This window comes from Poeciliopsis prolifica, unplaced genomic scaffold (genome assembly GCF_027474105.1).
Source record: "Poeciliopsis prolifica strain line A6 unplaced genomic scaffold, Auburn_PproV2 SCAFFOLD003, whole genome shotgun sequence".
NCBI classification, from domain to species: Eukaryota; Metazoa; Chordata; class Actinopteri; order Cyprinodontiformes; family Poeciliidae; genus Poeciliopsis; species Poeciliopsis prolifica.
In genome coordinates this window covers 5,444,697-5,471,743 of record NW_026562378.1, presented here as the reverse complement: position 1 = coordinate 5,471,743, position 27,047 = coordinate 5,444,697, and the positions used below count along the sequence as shown (strand labels likewise).

Here is a 27,047-nt window from a genome sequence, read left to right as displayed (position 1 = left end):
GTAAATATTTATCACCCAGCGCATGCATAAATGATGAGTGAGTTCTCAGATTTTCTCACGGGAAAGATCGCACATATATCACGGAACGGGTGGCATCCCGGTGGGTTGGTGTTCACATGGCACATGGCGCGGTGCCCTGGAAATGCATTCGCAGTCTGAGCCCCTCCTTCCTTTCGTCGCCTCTTTTGTTCCGGACCCCGTTTCTGCTATCAGCCGCTGCGTATGTTTGATTGCGGTGCCTCAGACCGGTCTGCCGGTCCCATCAGGGACCGATCGCTACGCGTTTCGTCTGTGCGTTCCTCCCGAGTGTACGCAGACAGGCCGTGCGCTTCTTGTGTTTGATTTGCGCCACTGTTTTTGTGGGCAGACAAAGTGAGATTGCGAGGCATGCCCCTTTCCGTTGTGTGGCGTGTTATCAGAGGCCACTCGATATCCTTATTCCCCCTCGAGGTTCTTGTTGAAGCAGCTATCAGCGGGCAGCAAAGCCCACAGGTTTTTTTTTTGGCTTTTTCTTCTCCCTGCACTCTGGTCTCTATCTTTTTTCTTCTTCTTTCAATTAGCATTCATCGTCTATCTGCCTCTCTGGTCAAAATGTCACATCTGTTGCAAAAGTATCGATACCTATTCGAATCGTTTTGCATTTTTCACCTTTGCGGTGACAACCTTTGACGTGTTTTATTAGGATTTGATGCGATGGACCATGAGGAAGTGTAAGCGCCTTACGCTGCACCCACAGCTGAAACGATGTGAGTTTGGCTCCATCTGCTCTGCCAAGCTGGGGAGGGAATTTTGTTGCTCGTCCTGAAATAACTATGGAGAGAGTGTACAGCTTTCAAATATCCGGCATATAGTCCAGATTGGTTTTTATCTAAGTGGAGGAGAGAACAGAATACATTTGTTCAAAGTTTTGACTTTAGTTTTATCCAATGATTTCAACTCATTTACTGGATGAAATTTAATTTGTTGTAGTTGCAGTTTAGTCATTTTTTTTTATTATAGTTTCACTCTAGTTTTGTTTTCATTCAGCTGAAATATGAATTTTCTTCATTGATCATTTTAATAAATCTGGAGCCTGTGTTTCATTTCTTTGGCGACAAATATGCATCCTGGGATCGACTGGATGCCAGTCTAGAGTTTGCGGTACTCTGGCTCAAATTTTAAATCAACCATCCATGGCTATGTTTCCATCTTGTCCCACATTTCCATGGGACAAAAAAAAATGAGATGTTTGATTTAATCTCTCAAATATTCCATCTGTTCATTCATAATTTTTCATACTTCTTTTCACACTTGTAAATGTTTACTGTGTGGGTTTTATTTTTATCCAGTTTGTAGTCTGGTTTTTGTGTGAGGAAAAAGGTTTGCAGATGAAAAATTTGACCAATATTGAATGTTTTGGTCTACATGCAAAGCATTGTTTGTGCCGGCAGGCAAACATTGCACTTTAGCACCTGTGAGCTAAAACAAAGTGTTGACATGAATAGCAGAGTTAAAGAAACCTGGAAGAAAACCTGAAAGAGCTTCAATACGACCCGGGAGTCGGAACAGCTACCCTAAACTCACAACTTGAGCTTTTTCAATCGTTTTTTGGTCATTTTGATGATCTGGATTTTTCTCAATCAGGTCAACTTTCTGCACTATGGATGCAACATGAGCATCAAAATGCATGGCTTGTTCTCACATCTGGATCCGGAGACTCCATCAGGAGTTGTGTTGGTCTGTTACACAAAATCCGTTTGTTGCACAGCAAATTGTAAGAAAACAAAAACGAAAGGAAAAAGTTAAACGGTCCCATACTTTTCTAAAACACAGTGCGCGTACCCTCCGCATCCAAACAACTGGCTCTGTTCGGTGCTCTGATTTCCCCTCGCAGGGTTTTAGTTTCCTCTAAAACTGTCTGTAAACCACGAAGCAACAGGTGTTTCAAGTTATCAATAAAATTGGCATGAAAAAGCAGGAACCAAGTCAAAGTCAGTGGCTCACACCCGTGTTTCTCCTTTTTTCTGTCTTTCAGAGAGGGAGTCCTTCACTGCCTGTTCTGTGTCAACAGACAGGACAGACGCATTTGTTTGTGGAGGTCACAGTGAGAGCAATGCTGGGGAGCAACCTCCAAAAAAAAAGTCTCGCCTGCCCTATATCTGCATTATGGGTTTCGCTGGCCAAATAGTCCAATATGTTTTTCCTTCAAAACAAAACTATAGTAACAACAAGCAGGATGCAAACAGCTGGAATTTAGAAAGAGAAAATGTTACTCTCCCTTATTTAAGGTTGTAAGAAACGATGGTTGTTTGATCACCTCACTGTCTGCACGAGAGTGGAGATAAATATTTTGCCTGAATAAAGAAAAGAATGTAACGTAACCGTCATCAGATGTCCTGTCAATTTTAATATTGTTTTTGAAATGTTCTCTCTGCCCACTTAAACTCTGCAGTAGTTTCAGCTGTAAAAGAAACAGGAATGCCAACCTTGATGAATGATTCCGCTAGTTGGTATAAAGTTGGTTAATATAAAATTCACATGTAAAAAAAAACACCACAGTTTTTAGAACCACTTCATTAAAAATAACCAATAACAGGAAACAGGAAAGCATGCATGATTCCTGCGGCTGCAGGAAAATATATGCAATACTATTAAATTGTACCTGTTTTATGATTACATTGATTTACACCAACTGAATTTAGTAGTTTTCATGTGCTTGTTATGAGAAATATTACCCGTTTTAGATGTTTTGTTTTTTGTGGAATACGAGTTTTCCTTTCCAGCTCTGGTCAGACGTCTTTATTTGCGCTCAGGTTCTGACCAGCATTTTTATCTCTCAGTTCTCCTAGCAAGTCACAGGAGCGCTTGACATTCAGGGATCCTGCAAAACATGAGGGTGTAGCTGCAATACAGTAATAATGTTTCTGTCAGTCGTTGTTCCAAGCGCATCATCTGTCTCGCAACTCAACTTTGTTAAATCAGTCCACAGTGTGGTTTCAAGCAAGATGCTTGATATTTGGCCCTGAAAAACCACTTCTAGCTAATGCTACATGGCTAATATTTGACAGGGAATAAAAATGCTCAGACCTTTTCTCCTTTATTTGGGTCAAACTTGGAGAAAACATGATGTAATAAAAGAGTTGATTTTCTTCTTTGACAAACTTTATGCTTACAAACAACAACTGTCGTTGCTTCTGTTTTCTGGCTGACTTGGTTTGAGCTTTGGGTGGTTTATTTTCTTTATTGTCAATTGTTTTAATATTCTACAACAAAATGATTTCATCATAAAAACCATAGAAATATTTATATTCTACAAGAAAGTTTCTAAACTTTTGAAAGAGTCGCTTGCTTCACCTTTGTTCTAGCAACTGGTCTGTTCCCATTACAAAGCATCAAACCTAAATAGACTGGCCTTCTTTCATTGTTTTTTTCACTCCGCAGCTTTTATGTGAGCCACATTCTTTTGTTAAAAGGAGCAGACAGCTCTTACTCAAATAAACAACCCATCTGTGAGGACAGTCTGGGAGCAACGGACCTGCAGATTCATCGTCAGCCATCTTTATTCTCACATGTTGCCATCGCACTTTGTACCACGGTGAGATAATCAGTTGAGGTGATGCAGGAATGGTGTGCTCCAGCATCGCTTCATCCCTCTGCTGCTGCTTGTACAGCATCAACACTAAAGACAGGAAATTATACAGCATAACATCATAAATTATATGTTCAGCATAAAAGAGAGGAGTTTTCTCAACAGCATGAGTCTGTAAAAAGATAGATGCAGACCAGACTGCCCTGATCCTCACTCCTCTGGAACATTTATAGAGGTTTTGACTGAAGTAGTTCACTCTAAGTGGCCCCTAATTAATTTATATATATTTCTTTTCCCGTTGTCACTGTTGCATTAAATAAATCTTGACGCATTTTGGTGTCTGGTGTCTTCTGTTTTTATGAGGGAGTGGTGTTTAGTGGAGCTGCGGGAAGCCAGTTCTCCACAGACGCCACTGATTTGTTGAGCACTAAATAAGGAAGGAGAAGAGAGTCAACTATATTTGCGCTGAAGTCTTTCCACCGAGGCAATTGTCCTTGGACGCTACCAACTGTAGTCGGAGTAAATTACAATTTAATGCAGTAAAACAAATTAGAATGCAGACATCTAATTTGCCGGCAACGATGAGCAGGCAAGCAGGAAATCCTTGAGCGATCTACGGCTACCTGCCGGACTCTTCATTTCCAGGGGACTAAAACGAGCGGAGGACACAGTTCGTCTCTCTTACACGTCTGTGTGGGTTGAGATTTCCATACCGCGTCTCTTTTTCCTGCTAACAAACCGCGAGGGGATTGGGGCTTTGAGACGGACCGTGATCCTCCGTATGCAACCTGCTTCTGCTGCTGGTCTTGCAGAGGTAATTTTGATATGGCTGCCAGACAGCCGAGATGATACAGATGCAAATATTGGACAGACGAACCGGAGGGATTACTGTGCTGCAGAAACACGGGAGAAAACATAATTTATTTATTTACTTTTTTCAAGGGTACACTTTGATGAGATCTGGAGGAAAATGTTTTGATGTAAAACAACTTTTTAAAGCATCTATTGCACAATATCATTAGCGAATGATAAATAGATCAGCACTTTTCTCAACTCTGGTTTACAGGCAATTTATTTACCTGGACTAACATGTATTTCTGCCTTTCAGACACTTTAGAATAGATTCCTATCCAAAGAAATCACTTTTCTATCTTTTCTTTCTGGATGAAAATCCTTCAAAAAAGTAAATCACTTATTTGCTGCATCATACGTATCAGGCATATCTAATGAAGTTAAATAGATATTTAGTTCCCCAAACTATTTGATTAAAGTGAAATATTTTTCTGCTGTTAGCAGATCAAACAGGCAGCATCTGTATCATCTCTGAATGTCCAGGTTGCCTGAGTCTTGGCTGGACAGCAACATCTGTCCACCGGCCAGCCTATCTCCACACCAACCATTGCTATACTGGCCAGTGGTTGGCATTAAACTCACTGCTTCCATTATCTCTTTGGGTTTCAGCCCAGAGACGCCCCACAACTCTAGGACATGCAAATATAGACAATGCAGCGAGAAAACTGTTTAATTGCAAGCACAGAAGATGTCAGCGTGTCAGTTTGCTATGGAGCCAGTCAAAAAGTGTCTTAGTTGTCGTTTTACATGCTTGCAGCTGTAAGTATGCTGTCCGGTGTAACACAAATCATGTCTGGCTCGCTTTAGAGTATGCATTTAACTAATACATTTTCTTCACTACATTATCTCAAAGAAGCAGAAAAACTGTAAAATCTGCCTTTAATTGTGTTCAATTGCCCAAATGATGTTTAAATCATTCAACGGGACGAAAGGGAGGCAAGAAACTGCAGAACTCTAGTTGACGCAGACTTACTGCACATTGTTTTTATCGAGCTTCGTGTCGAGCGGGATGCTGAAAAGCTGAACGTTCAATAGCAGTCTCAAGGCTGCACAAAGCGCCATTGAAACGAGTTCATGTCTGCCGCTGATGATGAATTAAACGTCCCTGAACCAAAGTCACGGAGAGACGGCTCAGACTAGGCAGCGTGGGCTTCGATTTAGCAAGGCCAGAGTCATTTTTATCAGATTAGAGGAAAATCCGTGGCTGCGTTTGCCTGACGGCTCAAAGGTACCGATAGAGACGGTTGCAGAGCCGTTCGGGTGGTCTACATATTGAGAGACACAGTCAGTCATTTAACAAGAGTAATTACATAAACCAGACATACACAGCATGGAAACACACCGCGGTGTGTTTATTAGAGTCATTTCTCTTAGTGTTAAACAGCTCACACAAGCTTTTTAGCAGAAGGGCAAACCTGGAGATGAGACAAAGGTTTTACGGAGCTCTGGAGTTTGAAAAATCTCCTTGTCAATTCACCCCTTTGCCAAAACACACCCCATTTCTTACCCATCCGCTGTCGTTTCGTCCTAACCTACTTCCATTTTGCATCCATGCGTTTAACCATTCCATTTTTTTTTCTTAGTATTTGTATTGATTGTGGAGATGAAAAGTTATCAAATGCTGACTTGTAGTCTAATTTAGTTGTATGCCATTTGCTGGAAACTTTCCATTAAATCAGGTAGCCATTGGTTGCTGTTCTGATCCCTGTTTAAGCCATTTGACTCTGATGATGTTTGAGTTTGGCTGATCTTGTACAACTCTAAATGACCTCCTACTTGTGGATATTAACTATTAGTCACCCTCCAGGCTCCAGACATAACATTATGACCACCTGCCTAGTATCAAACTGCTATTTCCTTGTGGTTTTGCAGATTATCTTCTGAAAGAGACCACAGACATCAGGAATGGCATGAGAGTCGTACAAAACAAACTGTGGCAGAAAATGTATTCTGAAATATTTAATTGAGAACCTGCATTAACTTTGACTAGGGACGATCAGTGTTGTTCATGTCACAGTGGTCATAATGTTATGCCCTGGTGGAGATGGATATCGCATATTTCCGAGGATTGTTGGTTGTCACAGCAGATACGAAGCATCCTCTTGATGACTATGAATCGACCAACGATTGGTAGGAGATATTCTGCAGCACTATTTAATGCCCAGAAAATGATGGAACTAAAAGTACAAAATGGCAAAGGGACGAAGTGACCAACACCAGTTCAAAAGAGTCCTCTTGTTTTAGAAATACAGCAATTTCTGGCTCACTTTTACCTCTCTGCTCTCTCTAAGCATCTGCTTGTTCTCTCTCCTCTCCTCTCCCACCCTTGTGTTTCAGATTCACCCCAGGACCTAACAGCGAGCTCCCGGTTGCAGGACTGCGCGCCAGGCTTCACACCCTTTCTGAACTTTTTGTCTCCTCCCGTTGAACTGACTAAAACTATCACATCCGCGGCCACCGACTGGCTTACCCCGGGACGGCAGAGAGGATATCCATCCAGATAAAACAGCTTTGCTCATTTGGTGCCAAGGATGTGAAACAGCACTAATCCCCTGTTTGATCAGTGAGCCCCGCGTCGGTGACTCTCTCCTCTTCCTGTGGCCAGTTTCCAACCTGCTCTCTTTCTGTTTCCTCGCCCTGTCTTTACCTGAAAGCTTGACACAACTTTGCAGGGGCTCATTTAGAGGTTGGTCAAGTATTTTGAAGACAATCTCCCGGCCTGCCCGCAGGGTGAACCGGTCGAGGGGCGCACACAAAACTAAACTTGAGATTCACACAAGTGGTTGCGCAGGGGAGTCAAATTGACCCTCATTTTCTGTTATATCTGTGCAGAAATCATTCGTGTTTGACTCGCTGATGGAGACAGATGCCATTTCTGTGAGTGCAGGAGAGGCAGGACTTCCAGTGACTTGGACCTGCTGGCTGCCTATGATGAGATACGAGAACTCTCCTTCTCCTGGTCTGACTTTATGGCCCCGAGCTTCATCTTCTATATGGGACACGTTGGCTTTTACTGCTGGGCATGCCCAATGTCGATTTCATGAGCACCACATTTATTTTATGTAAGATCATTTGTGTAAATAAACACATAAATACACAAAGTACGCTGTAAGATGACAGGTCCAAGAGGCTGATAAATGTGCCATCCTAATAACACATCAACCAGTTCCTAAAGGACCCGCTTCACAATGTATGCTTGTGTTAAAGGGGGGGAAACGGCTGCAAATGAATTGTAACAATTAATTCTGGGATGCTTTTTTTTTCTTGTCATTCAGCGATGCTTTCGGCTGGGCACAGGCAATGTTTGATGAGGGAAAACAATGTATAGAATCGCCTCACGTGTGGAAGCAGAGCTGACGACACTTTGGGCCCAGACTCGGCAGGGACTCGGAGCAGCTGTGGATAAACTATGAGCATGATCATAAGAAACGGGAGTCGTGTCTCTCTCGCGCATGGGAGACGGAAGATTTGCTTACAATGACAGAGAGAAAGTATTAGTCCCAATGGAGAAAAATAGCTATCCCCCAGTAGATATAAGACAGCCTTATGAAAAATAAAATTTGTTTTCTATACTGAAATGTTGTCTGCCGTTTCTCCTGAAAGATGTTCCTCTTATCACAGTCTGATATGTTGTAATATGTGGGTGGAAGATCTTGTCAGAGTTTCATTCACGTCATGTGATAACATTGTGTGAGCAGAGTTTGTTTTTTCTTTTTTCTTTCTTTCTTGCTCGAGTAAACAGGCAATCAACACGGGTGCAAGGAGAGTTTTAAAATGACTTCCGGGCACAAGACGCGCCGGTGTCTGCCGCAGTCACAAACGAATCTGCGATGCTTCATTTACACAATCCCCTCGGCGGCAGAGTGGATTTATCAAAACAGAACATTCAATTCATTCATGCAATTAGAATAAAGATTTTCAATATCGGGGGCGGGCAAAATTCCAGATGATCTTCAATATCAGCCTCCTCTCTCTGTCTCTCTCTCTCTTAGCTGATATTAGATTCCTCTCTGGTCCCTGTGGACGAGCTGGCGCACATTCATCATTTAGGAACGTGGCTAGTTTGGTGGCGCCCGGCGCCTCGCTGAGCAGTCACAGAAGGTATGAAAGAGACAGACACATCAATCTCCCAGCGGCCTTGCCAGAATCATGAAGGAATATGCAAAGTACGGAAAAGAGAAAAAACAAAAAAACATTCGAGAGCTGTTTTCCGCCTTGGCTCCTCGGTGGGTCGTCTTCTTTGTTTTTCCGATTTTTTTTTTTTTTTTTGTGGAATTGAACTTGACTTAAAGAAAGTTAATTGGAAGAGTTGGTGATTGGGATGCACTGAGGAACTGCCTGGCAACCAGACTCGACCGATTTCCAGCTTCACCTCAAGCAGTCAAAAGCGCAATCTTTCCCTGTTTACTAATAACTTCATATTTGGGCGCCAGCAGGTCATGCTAACCTTTCAGTAAGTTACTCAAGGGAGCTAGATGAAGTCAGAGAAGCTTCTCAATGGAGAATATTTTCTGTAGAGGCATTTCAGTTATTTATTCAAGACGCTACTATTCATTTAGCTCTTTTTGTAGATCAGGATGTTAATTTATTCCTGCCTCGGGAACAACATAAATGTTCTTGAGGCAGGAATGAATGAAGATGTTGAACATTTAAGTTGTTGAATGAACCTGAAGCTGACATCAGCAGAGACTGCGCTTCAACTTTCAACCTTTTCCACTGGATTGAGAAATGACACAAGTTTGTTAGAAACTTTTAGATTTAATTTGAGTGAAAAAAAAGAGACCTGATGATGTTCGTTGAGATGAGTCTCTCGCCTCGCGCTTAAGCCCGTCTTCACATTTCAAGCTCAGAGATCTGCAGTTTTCACCACAGTCTGTTAGGGACTGGTAATGCGCCAGTTCATACATTATCTGCTCAGAAGCAAACAGGAAGTACTGAAAAGTAAATTCTCAACAGAATATCAATGTAGTCTTGTGTTCTTGCTGTCCCAGGGAGATAAATTGCCCAATTGGGCGAGAAAAAAAAAAAAGATCCCACCTCTGCTTACATGACGTTTCTTCATCCTGTTGTTTTTTAACTCGTTGTTTTCTTCATCCACCATCTGTCTTTTTAAGCGTTGCCGGTCAAAGCTGTCGCAAAAATCTGTGGCACTTCCACAGAATCCTAGTGAACCCCGGGTATAGATGGAGGGGATTTAGATTCTTTTGTCAGTGCATTTATAAATGTTAATGTCGTTTGTGCTAATTGCTAATTTGAGATGCTAAAGACAGTTTAAAGTTTCACCTCCTTGCAGATGTCGCTATGAGGCTAATATTGTGTAGTCCACCTGAGTGAAACTGGCACCAACGCCCCCACCTTGTTCAAATCAGACAAAATCTGTGTCAAACAATTCGACTACGTTTGTGCTGGATTGCGCTGGTTTGCGCAGGAACATTTTTCGTTTGTGCTGCTTTGGCTTTGAATGTATTAATGAAAGTTTAAAGGTCATTTTCATTTAGTAAAAGTTGCAGGGGCTATAGTTGACCTCCTGACCTTCAAATTTTCATTCATATATTCGAAGCCAAAGCAGCATGGACCAAAAAGAAAATTGCTGCACAAACGTAGCACAAACGTTTGACACCAATTTTGTCTGATTTGGAAAAAGGTGGGAGGGTCCAGCTTCACTCAGGTGAGTGGCCTCACTTGAAGTTATGCGGTTTTCATTTTGGATGAAGAACCCGGTTTTGTTGCTATTTCTCTTTCGGACTCAGTTCACCCTCTGATCTCTGGGTTTCAGTAAGAAACCCGTAACATCTAAAAGTACACTTTTTATTGACCAGACGTCAGAAATCAGCCACAGATCTCTGATCGGTTCGTCTCTCGCTTCTCAGCATGTATAACAGTCACATGGTGCTTTTTTTTTTCTTGTAAAAATGAACATTTCTGTTTATTTCTGTTTGTAATATTGTGTTAATCTGTGTAGATTTCAACCTAAATCAGTAAAACAGGTCATACTATGAACATTATCCTCATGTTCAGAGCTCATGATGGAAATAATGAGTTTCTTTTCATTCTAGTCAACACCTTCTATTTAGGTTCTAAGTAAGTTGACTTTTTGCTTAAAGTTACATAGGGATTAAAAATTGAAGAGTTGTTTGGTTTTCTATTACCTTCTATGCGTTTCTTTGCCATTTCACGGTGCAGCAGTCATGCTGTGGAGGGAGGTCCTGCTCCACGTTTGACCGAGCAAAACAGAACTCCGAGTTTTGAAGAAGCGGGTCTTGGGCTTCCCTTCCTCTTTGCTGTGCTGCAATCCTAAAAATCAAGACAACCATAAAATCCAGCCGACCTCCTATGAAAACAGCTAGCCAGCAGCATCCACATGTTGCCGGAGAGCTGATCAACGGCTGACAGCAAGGACAAATCTTTTCACAGCCGACCTGTGCTAAAAATGGAGACGCTGCTGTTTGTGAAACTCACAGGTTTGTTTTCCACTTTGACACTGGGATCATGTGAAAAAGAAAATAAAATAAAAGAGAGTCATCCACGGTTCCCTTACTGGACATTCATATTCCTTAATCATTTTTAAATGACTGCGTATAATTTGAGAAAAGGGCACGCTTCTCACCTGTGGGGGCTCTGAAGTCTGTTATTACAGTCATTATGACTCACTGTGAATGTGCGCTTTACAAAGAACGTCCACCGAAGCCGGACAAACGAGAGCCTCCAAAAGCATTAAGAGCACAAAGACCGGGCTTCGGTGACGGATTATCATCAGTCTCTCTGAGGTGCAGCTGTGCTTCTACAGGCGGCTTTATATTGGATTTGAAATAATCGTCTTAAAGATTGCACGTCAGAAATACTAAAACCTGGTAAAAAGGAAGATTAGACTATCCACAGGAGTTTTTAGCGGTAAAACTCCAGCTTGTCACAGAGCAGATCATTAGGTTTGTGTCCTAAAACCTGCTGCAAGGCTTCACTCTAAAAACTGACCAACAACTTAACCTAAGTTATTTTGTTCTGAAATGCAGCGCTGTGTGTGAACAATGTTTGTAGGATTGGACGGATTAATCCGATGAATCATGATGAATCAATTGTTCAACTGATTGTCGACTAATTTAGTAACCAATTAATTGTTACATAGAGTATCCAGACTCCAAAAAAGACAATTTTCTGAATTACAGTCAGAGCAATAATTAAGCCAAAGCGGCACAAAAATATATACATTTTACATGAAGGATTAAAAAACAAAACCTTCTTTGTTTAACCACCATACGCATGTCAGGCTTTATTTTGTCACATAATTGTGGGTTCAATTGTATTGTCAAATAGAAATATTAGAAAAAATGTCTAATATCATCTGAGGTGGTTAACTGACAAATCCTCATTCAAAGCCAGTCAGCTGTGCAGACCTCAGCCAAATTATTCACCACTCAGAAATGAATAACGATTATTTATTTCTCTGCTGCTCAAAAATAAATTTGCCTGTTTTCTCTACAAAGCAACACGCAGCAATCTGAAATCCGTCATTTCTACACGAATGCCCGAGTGTCGAGCACCGCATGTAGCTTCCCAGCGGGGGGTCCGGTGTTGTCACAGAACAGGCTCCCACTGAGACTCCGCCGTTCCCTCGCTCTCATTAAAACAGGGGCGTTTTTCTCAGCAGCTACTTGACACAGAAACTCAACTGTCAAGTCGAGATTTACCAATTTGTTTGCGATTTTGGGAGCAACCGAATGTGAAAAGTCAGTCAGAATCATAATTGAATCGAGATATTCTGCTGTTGTCAAAGCAAGATCAAACATGCAGCCTGATGTTTTGTTTCTCCTCCCGGATGCAGAAACCTAAATGTCCCTTGAATGCATCATCTTCACTCAAATGTCACAAACATCAGAGTTACTCAATTTTCTCTGCTAGTGCAGAGAATTTTGTGGACTAGCGTCTCTCTCACTGAAAAAACAAACTTTGCCACCATCGGACGGAATCACCATGAAGAAAGAAACCAAGACTCTGCAACAAATAGATATAATAAAAGGCTCAAAAACTACCAATATATTACGGAGCCCCATAGGAGACGTGGGGAAAATCTCTTCTTTCGCATTCCCTCGCAAAACCTTTTTGAAAAGTCAGTTATCGCTTTTAAAGAATCACAAAACATCACTTTTTCCTACACTGGTATGCCGGAGGACTTTTCATCTGGACAGTTAGCGTTTAATAGAAATGGAATAAGCAGAGCACAGTTCTGATAACACAGCAGCTGATTGGACCTTGCTTTTGCTTTCTTTCTTTCTTTTTTTTTGAGCAGAGGTCAGACACAATTTCATGCTGTTTGTCCGACTTTGTGTAGAGTTCAGGGAAGCAGCCCGGCCTTCAGGCCAGAGACAAAGCCCGCCACCGTTAGTCCAGATCATGCCCACACATGCAGCTTATTGCAAAGAAATTACCTTGGGTATGGATAACGGAGGGGAAAGCTACATCATTTATCTTGTCTCCACTCTGCCTGGAAACTTTTATTAGGTTATTTGATTTATGCAATTTGATTTAAGTACTGTGTGTGTGTGTGTCACAAAATTCCCGAGTTTGCCTATAGACTGCCGTTAGTCTTGCATGGTCATATATCTCTAATAAGGAGTTTATGCAGCGCTAACGTTTGGGAGTTATTAGTGTCTCAATCCATGAAACAAAACACTGTTTTCTTCAACAAAGCAGTTACATAATATTTTATCTGTGACCATAAAGTTCTATTTTTAACCACTGAAAGACATTAAAGTAAAAAAATAAATAAATAAAATTTGCTAAGGGTCGAAAATTTACTCCATGAGTCTGGAGGTATTCATGACCACCAAATAAAGTTTTGTCACATTATAACCATAAAGTTCAGTGTATTTGTATATTTTGTAAGACGCTACACTAATGAAAGTCTAAAAAGTATGATGTGAATTTGTATCTTGCCCCTGTGAGTCCTTTTGTTTTAGTAGCACCTTTAAAGCTACTAAAATTGATATATTCTATTTTAAATTTTTATTGAAACAGTCATTCTATCATGACGATACAACATGAGACGGATAATCTGTGAATAAAATCGAGCTCCTCTTCCTTCTGCAAGAGCTAAAGAAATAAACCGCTCAGCCAGAAACAACCAATCAGAGCCAGCAGGACGGCTCTGGTGCTATCAAACAGGCTAGTGTACATGCTGCTCACATCTTCCCCGCTGCTCTCTGCTAAGCTACATCTTCTCCACATCACCCCACCAGTCGTGGATGACTGGGCTGGCTATCGTGGTTACCTGAGACAGCAAATAAACAGTTTTTCTGTAATGCTAAGTTGCCATTAGCATATGGAGCAGCTCATACACAAGGGTGATTGACAGCTCTAGGACCCTCTTGTCTGGTTGTTTTGGATTGGGAGCAGTGCATTTCTTCCTTCTGAAGAAAGGAACTTGATTTTTTCACAGATTATCTGTATCCTGCTATGCTATCACTACAGGGTGGCAGTGTTAACAAATGTGTAAAAAACATTTTTATATATATAAAAGTTTATTAATCTGTTCTCTAACAAACCTCTGGAGCCTTTATAAAACAGCTTTATTAATAATCCGATTATATCTCATCCATGTCAATCCAAGCAATTGGTTGCACTGGCATTTATTTAGGGGTGCCGCAGTAAACAGGGCTGGATGTCAATGTATTTTAAACTTTTTTGAAGATTTATTTGTCCTTTTGCTGGGCAATTTCCTGTGTTGCTTTAAAAAAGATTACCGTCCTACAAACTTTTTTGTTTCGCTCCTGTCAGGTAAGAAGTTAAGTTGCGCTGTGATTATTGGCAGTTCACCTCTAGTCTGCCAATAGTCGAGCTTCACATGGCTCATGTCCTGACAGGGACTATTTAGGCAGGAGGGAACGAAAAACCCGGTTCTCAAACTAACAGTGCAGTCGTCACCAAAGGCAGCATGCTGTGCACAAGCATCCGCTGATATCACACTGGCTGCCTCTGTTCGCTCCTCCTTTGTGTTTTCTGTATTAGCGCGCTGCTGTTCGCACAATAAAAGAAGCAGCGAGGGCTTAATGAGGACATCTTGTGTCTGTGAACACGTATCGGTTCATGTTCGGGTCTTGTTCAGTGCTTACCCTTGAAAAATGGAATGCTGAGTTTTATTATGTCTGTAAAAGAAAAGAAAATCTCTAAATTCAGTTTAATTCATTTGAACTTAGTTTAACCTTCTCAAGATGAACTCCACTGGAAGGCTGGCTCATCATGAAATATGTTTATTTAGGTCTTTTTAAGGTCTTTTTTTGACATAAAACACTCCCAGATAATATTTGCTTAAATGTTTCAAACACTTTTTGCATATTTCCAACACCCATCCTATCAGAGTTGGAAGAGAAACTTTAAATTTATTGGTTTCATGTCACAAACAGCTTTTAGACATGAAATATAATTGCTTTTTTAAAGTTTTGTTGTGATTTTTTTCTGTTGTGTCCAACATAACAGATCTCAAACAGTTTTGACTGAAGGTGCATCTACTAAATACTGACTTGAAAGGGATGAATATTTTTGTAAGAGATCATTTATTAGTCTCCCGTACAAGAAATTTGTCTAAGAAGAAATTTATGCAGTTTTATGTTAAAAGTTTTATTTAATTGTCACTATTTTTTACTTTGATATAAAATGGGTCTTTTCTTTTTTACACTTTTTGCCAAATAATCTTAATTTTGTGGATAATGATTGACATTGTAAAACCAAAGAAAGTAAAAAGAAAAATAATAATAATAAATTTTAAAAAAGTGGGTGAATATTTTTATTGCCACAGTTTTGCCCCCCTAGATTTAATAGGAACCACAATAAAACCGCTGCATTATCAGAAGATCTTTCCACATTCTCAAATAATTAGAGTACATGAATTTAGATGAATCTGCATTACTTCCCATTGTCAAATTTAACTTGACTGTTGAGGTGACTGAATGGGTGCAGGATGAATCTGCGACTCCTATCCCCGGTATGCAAACGACAGATGCAAGGACGAGCAGAAGGGCGCAGTTCTTCGAACCAGGAGGAGACAAAACTGCCCCGGAGGGCCGAAGCGTGCCTCATTTGGATTCATCACAACCATTCCTCGCGGGCACATGAAATCCAGGTTCCACGCTGTATAATGTCAAGAACCCAAACAGGCAAACCTTGAAGAGACAATTTCATGTTGCCTGAGCTCACGCTGCAAAGTTTATTAGTTCCCCGAAAGCCGGATCTTCGATAAATTACCATAAAGTGCTGTCTGTGCCCCAAAAGCATATACTTCACAGCTGCTTGGCCTGTTTAGCAAATCACCCCGACTCCCCCCGTCCGCCCCGCCGACAACCATAAAACTCACCAGCGTACCTCTATCAAAGTGGCCGCTACAGCAAACCTTGTAGCTGCACCAGAATGTTAACACGACGGCGGCGCAGGAATCAATTTGGATGTTATTCCCATGACGGTCTCTGGTCTCTGGGTATGACTGTCCGGGGTATTTTCTATTTCGTTTTACCTCCGCCACCTTGTTTTTCCCACAAGCTATCAGCCCGAATAGAATGGCGTCTGCGTCTCAAGACAATGACCATTGATCCACGCCGCAGCCTGAGCCTTCAGCACAATGTATTTTCTTTTGTCAGCTGCGTGCCGGCACAAAAGCATAGTACAAGTCATCATGCTGTAATATATGGTTCAATAACTCATTTCTACTGTGCTCTCTTAGTATGCTGCTTTGCAAAGTAAAAAATAATTGCTAGCATGAGCGATATTAAGTTACCGTCGTTCATCTCCGCAGCTTGTTAATGAAGACGCTGCATGAAGAAATAATGCAGTCACACACCAGAATCCTTAGTAAATACAGAAACGATGCTATTAGTGTTAGCTCAGCGGAGAGGTGAAGCCAGACAGGTCGGTTTGGAAGAAAGATTTATTCAGAGATCAGGAGAGTAATTGTAACCGGATCCTTTAAGCCAGAGCGGTTGTGTCCAAAAAAATTGAGGGCCGTGTACTGACTGGTATTTCTTTCCCCAACTGCAGAAGAGCAGGGCAGCCATTTTGTGGTCATAATGAATTCAGAGGGGGGGAAAATGCCCAGCAGACCCCAAAAACACTGCAAAGAGTCGAAAAAGAAACTGATCTTGTTGTGGTTTCGTAGGAGAGCAGTTTTTAACTTCTGAGTGTTGATGTTGAATTTTTGATCAGGTGAAAAAATAGAAAACTGAGCAAAACGTCTTAAAAACACAAGTTGTAACCGGACGAGATCCTGGAGTATTTAAGGCATTTAAGTGAGTCGATTAATGGACTCTGGACCCCATTTTTCTGCTGCACATCAGAAAAAGATGAAGTCCTGTCAAAAGAACAGAATGTTTGAGCAAACAGTAAATGAGAAAAGTAGATGGGTTCTGTTGTGGCAGTTTTACTGCAGTGTTGTCATGTTGAATTTTGACTGGTTGCACTTTGCATTGCAGTGACATTTGTCTTAATGGTTGGAGATTCATGCTAGTTAGCGGATATGTTGTGGGACGAACCTGGAGGTGTAAACATGTTGGGAACACTTTGCCACTCTAATAATTATGTGAAAATAGTTGACAGACCTGAATGATTAAACCAGTAATGATCTTTTATTATTATTATCATTATTATCATTATTGCGCCACATGATTCGTGTCCCTGCTATTAAATGTTGTTTGGCCCCAAACATGACACTAATCAAACAAGCAGCTTCAGTTTTCAGCTTCTCCTCTGTTATTTTTGTTTTTTTAAACCAAACACACAATAACACACCCTCCTCACGTATGAACCAGCGCCATTTCAACAGTCTGTGAAAAGTTATAGCCCGCAAAGTATTTTTCTGAGCTGATACCAAATTGGACTCCCCCCTGGATCCTACGTCTGCTGCAGTTGCTCCGTGCGGCGCCAGCCAGTAATACCTGCGAGTGACGCACAGTCGCCATGATGCAAGGTGACAAATTCGGAAGAGGCACTAAAAACGCGGAGACCAATTACGTTTCCACCCGCAGCATATGTTCATCAAGAAGCAATTAGTTGACTCCGTCTCAGCTCTTACTCAGGTTTGTTCACTTGATTACTGTTGCAAAAAAATTTAAGCTCTGGTGAGAGTATGTGACATTAAAAAAGCCGAACAACAAGCATAGCAGCAAACGCTATTTGAAGCAGTTCCTCCATTTTCATGACTGGCTAACAAAACACACCTTTTAGTCTCGTCAGTTGTAGCAAAAGGGGGAACTATTGTACACCGTGTTCAAAATTATTATGCAAATTGAATTTAAGTGTCATAAAGATAAATTTTTTTGTTTGTTATTAAATTTATGGGTGGTATTGTGTGTCAGGGCTCTTTGAATCTATAATTAATTTCAGAGAGCTGGTTGATTAGTTTATCTGGTGAGCTCAATTAAAGGAAATCTACTTAAGAAGGATGTTCCACATTATTAAGCAGGCCACAGGTTTCAAGCAATATGGGAAAGAGAAAGGATCTCTGCTGACGAACATCATCAGATAGTGTAGTGTCGTATGACAAGGTATGAAACATCAGATATTTAATGACAACTGAAGCGTTATCATACTGTGAAGAGATTTGTGGCTGATTCAGAACAAAGATGGGTTTGTACAAGAAATCCAAACTAAAAGAATAAAGTAAGATTAATGTAAATAAGTCCATAAGATGAACTCCAGTCCAAATACACTTGTCAGAGTGCAACTCGTTCAATGAAGTCGATCAAGTTCAATTTCAAGCAGTTCAAAGTGCTTCACGTGACGAGAACATAAAAACATCATAAACATGTAGAGTCAACAATCGTGAAACCAGAAACAATTTGTCAAGGTAAAATTGTTAATATGTTGATCAATATTGCTTTTATTTTGGCTCCAAAGCGACACTTTGGAGCCAAAATAAAACCCAACCAGGTTGGGTTTTAATCCTGCACAGATTTCAGGAAGATTTGGTCAACAAAAAAAAAAAAACTAAAAAACAAAAAAATGAGGCAATTTATGAAAGACAGATTTGGCAGATTTTCTTATCGACAGTCTTCTGAAAATATTTCAAGACCAAATTGGTTCCATACCATTTGCTAGAGTTTGTTTTAATACCATTTTGCACTTTAATGATATTCTGAAGTGGAAATTAATCCTCATTTCCCAGCATTTTTATTGTAAAAACATAAAAGCCATCCTACATATACATACGGCTGCTGCTGCGTGGTAAAGGAACGCCTCCCGACTCTGCGCTCACTTCATTTCATGAAACACCGGCCGTCCGTTTCCCTCACATAGTCAGAGAGAAACTATTTAAACTTGCTCCATGTATGAAAAACTTGGTAAATGAACGTCTGGACTGTTTCATTGATTAAACTCTCGCAGGACTCAGGGGCTAAATGTGTGCACTCAGCCAAATAATCTCTTTTTAATTTCCGCACCTCCAGAATTGCCTTCTAAACACAAATAATGACAGTAGCAGGAAAGCTCTGTAAACCTGTCCGCGGGCTGATATGAAACGCTTTGATTGTTTCATAATTTTCAAAGCCTCAAATAGTTTGTTCTGGTTCTTTCCTCCCTGCCGCAGAGGTTTCCTTTTCTGCATACTAAAAAACCTCGACATCCTGTTTTTCTTATGCAAGATTTTATAGACAGTTGCATATTTTCACAGTGTGGAGCGATGAACAGCTAATCTATAAACCATGTTCTTTTCTTAACTTTGTGCCATGTCAAGGTAGTCTGCTGCACTAAAAAAATGTCTAGAGCGTGAACTGCTTTGACATTTTTGCCTCAAGAATAAGAACAAACTCTCTGAGCCAACCCCTCTAACCGTATCACACTAATACCACCTGCCTAAATTAAATAAAAATCCATTAAAACACTCCTGATTGCACAAATTATTTGTGTAACCAGGTTGAAAGAGTTACGAGTCAAAGGCGGCGTAATTAAACGGGACGATTTTGAAACCTAATACAAGGTGTAATTAAGAAAATTAATAAGGTGTCAGCCCCCTTTCACTGGGTGATCTGCCTGATGATTAATCACAGCCTGGGCTAATTTGATTTGTGACAAGGAAAGGGACGACTTGGCTAAGTCGGTTAGGAGGGACCAAGTCGACAGCATATGACATTAATAAAACATGAACGGTGGGGGAACAAAAATCCACGTGTGGAATCAAATTAAAGGAGACTTTGGATAGATGTTCTGGTGACGAACCTCGCAGCAGGACACCGAGCGAAATGCGATTAAGGTCAGGGACGTCACGTTATTGTAACCTCTAAGTACTTCAAACGAATGTGTTCGCAAAGCGGACATGTTTGGGCCAGAGAGTTTCCTTACAGGTAGGCTACAGTCCCAATGATGGGATGAAGTGTTAATCACAAAGCAAAAGGTTAAACTCTTGCGATTTTCGTGGAACAAATTGAAGAAAGTTAATTCTTGTGTCTGATGAAATACCCAACGGTTATTCAACTTCAGCTTTTTATTTAAATCAGAGGAGATATAGGAGCTCACTGTGCTCTGACCCATGACAGGCGTCACTTGGCAACTAGAAAACCAAGATAAGGCCCACAGCATGACAGATCCCCCACCTTGCACACCAACTGGGATGAGATGTTTTCACACAGAAACATCAGCTTGAGTGATGTTTTTTCCCCAGTGGAAACAGAAACCTATTGAACACTAATTAAAGATTCTCAGACAAACTTCTGACTAAAATGCCTGTTAGCTTTCTAACAGAGTACAAATAAATCTCTATTATTTCTTAACAATGGCCTCCGCTTCCACCGTTTGTCTCTGTTTTGATGTGCTCAGTTTTCTAAAATTCTCAATTTTTTTTTTTTTTTATGCTTCTGTATCAAAAGGTTAATTTGGTTTATGATCTATTAAACACATTTATCACACATTTATGTGTGTTGCGCATGGCTATTTTCACTTTGTAGTCATAAAAAGGAAAATGCGAAAGCTTCTTCTGCATAATGCACTCTGGATTGGCAACATAAGAAAACATTTGTGTGTTGGAACTAAACGAAAACATGTTTTATCCTTGCAAAACATGACTTTTCCTTTATTGATTCTTCAGTAAATCTCTACAGGTGTCCGAGTATTTCAGCACCGAAGCCGGAAAAGGTAAAAAAATTATTCCCCAGGCAAACGCCGCGGCGTCTGAATGCAGCATATCGTCTTCAGTTTTGTTTCTCCAACAACTTTGAGCTGTTGGAGGTCAGGAAACGAGTCCGCAAGCTGCCGGCTTTCCCGCCAACTCATCAACCGGGATTTCTGAACGCATTAAAAGCAAACATAAAGACTACATCCAGTTCAAACACTGGACTCAGAAATTCATTAAAACTCGTTTCGCTACGCAGCCGTGTTTTAAGATTCGATTTTTGTCAAGCTTCTCCTCAACGCTGCCCACTCGGAGAGCCTGCGACTCTGACAGGCTGGAAATAATATCTGAATCTATTAAAGAAACAAAAATTAGAAATAACAAGTGACGACTGAAGTTATTAAAAAGTGACAGACACAAACGACCACGCATATTCCTTGAGAAATGAGCGGAGCGGTTGGGTGGAGGAGGTCAAGCTGAAGCTCAGCTGCACAGACTGTGTGGAGGTGTGAACAGCAGTCAGGCTTTCTGGCTACGCTGCGTCGCACCCCACCAGCTGTAATAGAGGTGTGAATTTTCCACTCACAACCCACAGATGTGTTGCTCTCTCTCATGAGAAGACTATTTATTTGCTTCAGTTTCGCTGCATCAGTCGAGCAAAGTCCCGGCTCCAACATTTACCCTGAGCAAACTGCGAGGTGTGTCTTCTGAATGAAAGTCAATACGACCGTCTCCTGAACTGACGGACTGGCAGGCGCTCAGCCATGACTCAGTGCGCCGCCTCCCTCTCTCCCCCCAACAACTTCCTGCGGCGGTGCAAAAAGATGAGCTGGCAGACACGAAAAGGTCACAATATGTAATTTTAGAGCAGTGGAGAACTCGGATGCGTCAAATGAGCCTGCACGTTTTGAATTATGGTCTCTCAAGATTTTAGCTGCACATCAAGATGAAAGGTCAAATGAGAAAGATCTCGTAAAATAACCAATCCCGCGGCATCCAGAAAACGCATTAAACGAGGCCTGCATGGCTGTTGATAATAAGCCTTTTTCAACAACGTTGCTGTTGCTCTTTGATGAGAATTCAAGCACTATTAAAAATTCATTAAAGTGTTTTTAATTGCGATGCATAAAATTATGTGAAGTAACTTGTAATGATAATTGCTGATTAGCGGAGCTCTGCTTTATTAAAGCTGGAACCCATGAAATGTCTCAGATGTGAAAAGCAATGAAATATTTTGCGTCTTGGCTCAATGCTTGGTCTGATTCCCAATATTGTCACTGTACACAAATATAATTAGCCATTTTGACTCATGTTTTGAGTTGCATACTGTTAGGTTGGCAAGCGTTCCCAAAATCTGTTTCCTGACTGTCATGATAAGGAGCGAAATAATGCATTAGACAATGTGTGCACTTTTCATTCTAATTCAAATGTTTATAAACACTAATTTTGACAAACCTTCAAACAATTTGGGAAACCCCAGATGATAATATGGCATGGCTCAATGGAGGCAGTGTGGGCGTATTTTTATACCCAGACAAAATATATTTCTACATTTATGCCAGGTAGGGTGTCATGAAGAAAACTTTGGACCTCAACATCATTGGTTCACCATCGGATGTAAACTCTTAGTGTTCATTTGTTCAAACAAAGACATCAAAATTCAGCATGGAAAAACCCAGCCGTCACACTGTTACACCTGTTTTGTTTTCTGGAGATCTGGAAAAAAAAACACAAAAAAAAAGTCCTTGTGAAGATGGTTTTTACCAACATGGCAAGCCGTAATTCCAAAAGCAATACAGAAAGACAGATTTCAGTTTCTTTCAAAAGCACTCAGGGGAAAAGACTGTCGTTTCTGTGGTCTGATAAACTAACACTGAAGCATGTGAACAACTTAACTAATGTTGTATGTAGAAGCTTGCAACAAAGAGGACGCCATGCTAGCTGTGAAGTACAGTGATGGAGAGATCAAGCTACATAGGTGTTTTGCTGCTTGGTACAGATCTCAGTACCAAAGAGAGTTTGAACAGGTTTGTGCAGGAAAGGTGGCCAACTAACCTGACTGAGTCTGAAAGGCAGTTCTGTCAATTTCTGAATTTAAACAAAGTTCAAAATAATTCTCTAAAATATCTCTTTATTCTCATCTGCAGTCAAAATCCTCTTGGTTCTAAATGTTGCCAATCCTGACTCTTAGAAAACAGTTCAGTTTAGTTTGGGTTAATGTCAAAAACTGAAACAAGTGTGGCTTTACAGCTTGTGTGTAAAGTCATATTTACGTTTACATTAAGTACCTTTGAGCACCAGAGTGAATAACAATTTGGTAATTAGCTTCATAGCATGTAGCCTCACAAAACACAATTAAATGCATACAAAACTTGAGGGTTACTGTTTTTTGTTGTTGTTGTTGGGTATTTTTTGCATAATTGCAATGCAAATTAATAAACATAGGCTGTAAATTAGAATTGCATTAGAGAACAGATTGCTGGGACTTAGCATATTTGCATAAATTAATCCGCCAGAAGCTCTTCGGTACAGTAAAACGACAGCAGCAAAGTTACAAACAGGTGCCGTGTTAACTTATCTGTACTGTTATGGAACATGAATAAGATTTACAGAAGCACTAAATGCTTAAATGTAAAATGAAGGGAGCGTATCAAACAGATGTCAATCTGCTAAGCTAGGACATGTGCTAGCCTATGAAATCATTGCACTCAGACTGTGACAATGCAAACATCTCAGACATCAAGGAAGAGAAATATCTCAAGAGATGAGATAAAAGGAGAAAACGCAAAAACGACAGAGAAACACAAGATACAAGTGATTCATAAGTTCTATCCTCCGTCTACCAAAAGGTTCTTCCACAGGTTTTAAAGAGTCTAGAGTTTGTTTGATCCTAAATTAGCTGAAATATTTTATATTTAGGTTGAACAAACTTGAACTGGACAGAACAATACTAAAGAAATGTATTTCTGTCAATGGCAAATTGGAACAATATGTGATGGAGCTCTGGCATCATGACCTAATGACAATTTTACCAATAATTCAAAAAAAAAAAAAAAAAAACTTATACAAATGTCAGAAATTGTAATAACACACTATAGCTACAAGGAAAAAACAGCGGATTTACAATTTCAATAAAAGCTGAATATTGAAACAGACTGGCCTGATTGATAGTCTTACATGAAAAAAAAAAACATGTAACATTTTGTTTCTCTCTTGCTGCATCTTCCTCGTTATCCAATATTTTGATCAGAGTCACACAAGCTGCTTGGCAGGACGCCTCCAGCTCTCTCAAGAACCGCATATTTTACACAGCTTACATCATGCGGAGACACAAATCAGTCAAACCCGCTGGAGATTTACTCCAGGACAATTGTTTGCATGTTTGACATTTGTCAAGGCAGCTGAGAAACACAGCAGACGGTCTGATCTCCTGGGCCTTTTCCCTGCATTTATTGTCCTGTGGACCACGTTGTTTCTCACAGGCAGAGGTGTGCCGGACCAATAATGAGCAGACAGTTTGTGACTTTCCCTCTGGACATTATATTTTATAACTCTGCCTAATGAGCAGTTAAACTTCCCACAGTTCTGACCTCCGGTTTGCCTGTTCACAACCTGCCAAGCACCCAACAACCAATTAAAAGCAACCCTTCTCTAATGGCTTTAAATTACTTGGATTCATTTCATTACATTGTGTCATCTCATTTGTGCAAAACTGTGGCCTCTTACATATGCATGCATAAACTGTATATGTTACACAATGGTAGGTTTAGTGTGCAACTGCTTGGCACAAACTAACCACGCATAACACTGAGCAGTACACTTCGTTCATTGATTCCCCATTTTTGTCTCATTACATCCAAACGCGTCACTGCATTTTGCTGGAATTTTGTGCGATGGTGTGGGAAGGAAAAGATGTTTCTTTTTTAAGTGAATAATGTGAAAAGCGTGACTTCTATTTAAATTCTTCCTCCCCAAATTGATAAATTGTCGGATCTCGTTATTTTGACCTTGCACTTCGACTGCAATGAAAAGATTTTGCTTTCCAAATCTTGAGAGAGATGTTTTGCACTCTCCATTTTGCAAAACAGCTCAAGCAAAGTCAAATGAAATGGGGCGGAGGGCATCTGTTAACTGGAAGTTTGGAGACTGGTGTCTGGTCCTGAGCTGGTTTTATGTCTGGACTTTGACCGGGCCATTTTACTTTGATTGTAGCACTAGATAGCTGTATGTTTGGAAACTCTATTAAAGTTGAAGATCAACTTTAAGAGAATGATCATTTACAACTGAGCCACCTAATAATTCAGCCAATCATAGCACCTGAAAACCATTTGCTCATTAAATGATTTTATATCAAAACTGGTGACCAGTGCATGCATTTTTCCAGAAGGTTCAATTTTGACACGCTATTTGTACATTATTGCAAATATTCAATTCTTGATGTAATTGGATGTTTATTTTTTATGTTTGCCGTTTTTTCCTTGTGAAGCTTTTTAAATCTGGTGAATGAATGTGACTATCTGTTGCATTACCCCGTTCAGTTTCAGGTGAGCTGTGCTTTTTAAGAGGCTGAACATCAAGATGTTTTTTTTTCAGAACCAAGTTCTACTCTTAATTCTCTTCAAACTTCACCAAGACCTGACCTATCTGGTGTATTCATTGGTCTTCATGAAGGTGTTTGTTGACAAATCTCTGAATCTTTCATAGAACAGCTGCATTTATATTAGCACTAAGTTACACATACATGTACTCTGTGTACTAATGGTGATTTTGAAGACGATTGGCTGAACTGGATTTTATTTGATGGCATCAGAATAAAGGGGCCTAAATACAGAATTATTCCTACATATAATTACTTTTAAGATTTATACTTGTGCAGCGAAAGAAAACACACATCATTGTTCTTCCGCTCAGTTTTTGCTACTTATTACACAAAATCTTTGCAAAATATGTGAATGTTTGTGGTTACACTGGGATAAAATGTCGTACATTTCAAGGAAGGCAAATACTTTCTGCAAGACAGTCACTTTGGTCTTGATATTACAAGTTATAAGCAATGTTATTAATAATACATAGGTTGTTTCGGTTTTCACAACAACAACAAATCAACTCGTGCAAGCTCTATGAAACATTCATGCTTTTCAGCGGAAAGACCAAGGGGCTGAGATGACTTACCTGCAGACAGTGATGACTTTGTCTCCCACCGTCCTGAGAAACGTGCTTCGACTCTAATGGACACTGGCGTCCCTCCCCCCCTCGGCGTTTGGCTGATGAACGCTTCCCTCACTTTGGCAGGAACCTCATCGGCAATTCTTTTTCAGAAGGCGGCTGCGCGGCCTCGGAGGCGTGCGGCGCCCTCGTCCCCCTCCACGGGTGCGTCTATCATTCTTACCCCGGGACACAACATGCGAGCAGATTGGACGGCCTTGTTTTCCTCGACCAAACCTGAACGTCACCCGTTTGTCTCTGGGCTTATTTGTAACAGCGAGGCAAAATCAGAACGCAATAATAAATAAATAAATAAATCACAACGCAGTTTTCTCAGGTCATTTTCTTATCCTAATCGTTTATTTTTGACAGATTGTAAGCATGACAGCAGTCAGTAGTGCAGCTCCAGTCACTGTGTTTGCTGATATCAGGAAATAGAGTTGCAGCAACAGGCCCCCGTCCCTCACTCAAGCTTTTTTTTTTTCCGCCTCTGTCGACTCTCATCACCAAATGGCTGATTGTGTCAACTCAGTAATGCGCTATTAGCCGACGATTGCGCTCTCAGTGCTCCTTTTGTTACAGTAAGTGTATTAATTATTGCACACGTAATTATCAGCCCATTGTTGCTGTGTAATTAGGCTGTCGCTAATGAATTTGAAGAACTTTGCCCCATCTATAGTAATTGATTCCTCTGACTCTCGCCTACCTCCTTAGCTGAAAACTTTCGCAGCTGACGGCGCACGTGTCCTGCTTCCTCTTTCACCACCACGACCTCTGAGCTCGCATCCAGTGACCCGGAAGTCGTGTCAGGTTGCAACAGCCTGACAGGGAGCTTTGTTTAAGCCGCGGGCTGCAGTTTGTCACGATCCCGCAGGGCACTAATGAGTGGTAGTCACATTCTTTGGCGACACATGAGAGAATCAGAGTCGGGTCACTTTAGTCCAGCTGAGATTATGAACAATTTTCTGCATGTAATGCCCAGTGGTTGTCTCTAATGTACTGTGTGATTTCCCCAAGAGATTCTCATTAGGATTCTGTGACAAATGAAAGTGAGCTGTGATCCAGACTTTATAGACTTTATAGTGAGCTCCTCGCTCCGCTTCTTGAACCGGCGGCCGGCATGTTTCCGTGAGAGCCGCGGTTTGAAGGAGTCTCCCTAGAAGAGCATATAGCTCTTCATAATGAGCCTGGCTACCGCCAGTTAGGGAAATGAAGCAGATGTTTAATTTTCTCTTTCTCCTCTCCTCGGTAGATTGGCTGACTTTGGGATATTACACCCAAATTAAAGCTTTGCAAGAGACACGCTTTTTCTGTCTTTCCCACAATGTCAAGTCCAACTCA

General features: G+C 40.7%; 1 protein-coding gene across 4 annotated transcripts in view; it reads left to right on the top strand.

Annotated features, from left to right (window-relative positions):
- LOC129358332 (chemokine-like protein TAFA-1) overlaps window positions 1-8,015 on the top strand; it is a 136,739-nt gene extending 128,724 nt beyond the window's left edge. For 3 of the 4 annotated variants that reach the window (XR_008605796.1, XR_008605797.1, XM_055027306.1), the window contains one exon: window positions 6,758-8,015. Coding sequence is in view for 1 of the 4 variants with exons in the window: in XM_055027306.1 (XP_054883281.1) it covers window positions 6,758-6,775 (18 nt within the window). In the remaining 3 variants the exon portion in view is untranslated. Of the gene's footprint in view, window positions 1-2,014; window positions 2,367-6,757 lie in introns of those variants that run through there. The other variant, XR_008605795.1, reaches the window with a different exon arrangement.
- The last annotated feature ends 19,032 nt before the right edge of the window (window positions 8,016-27,047 follow it).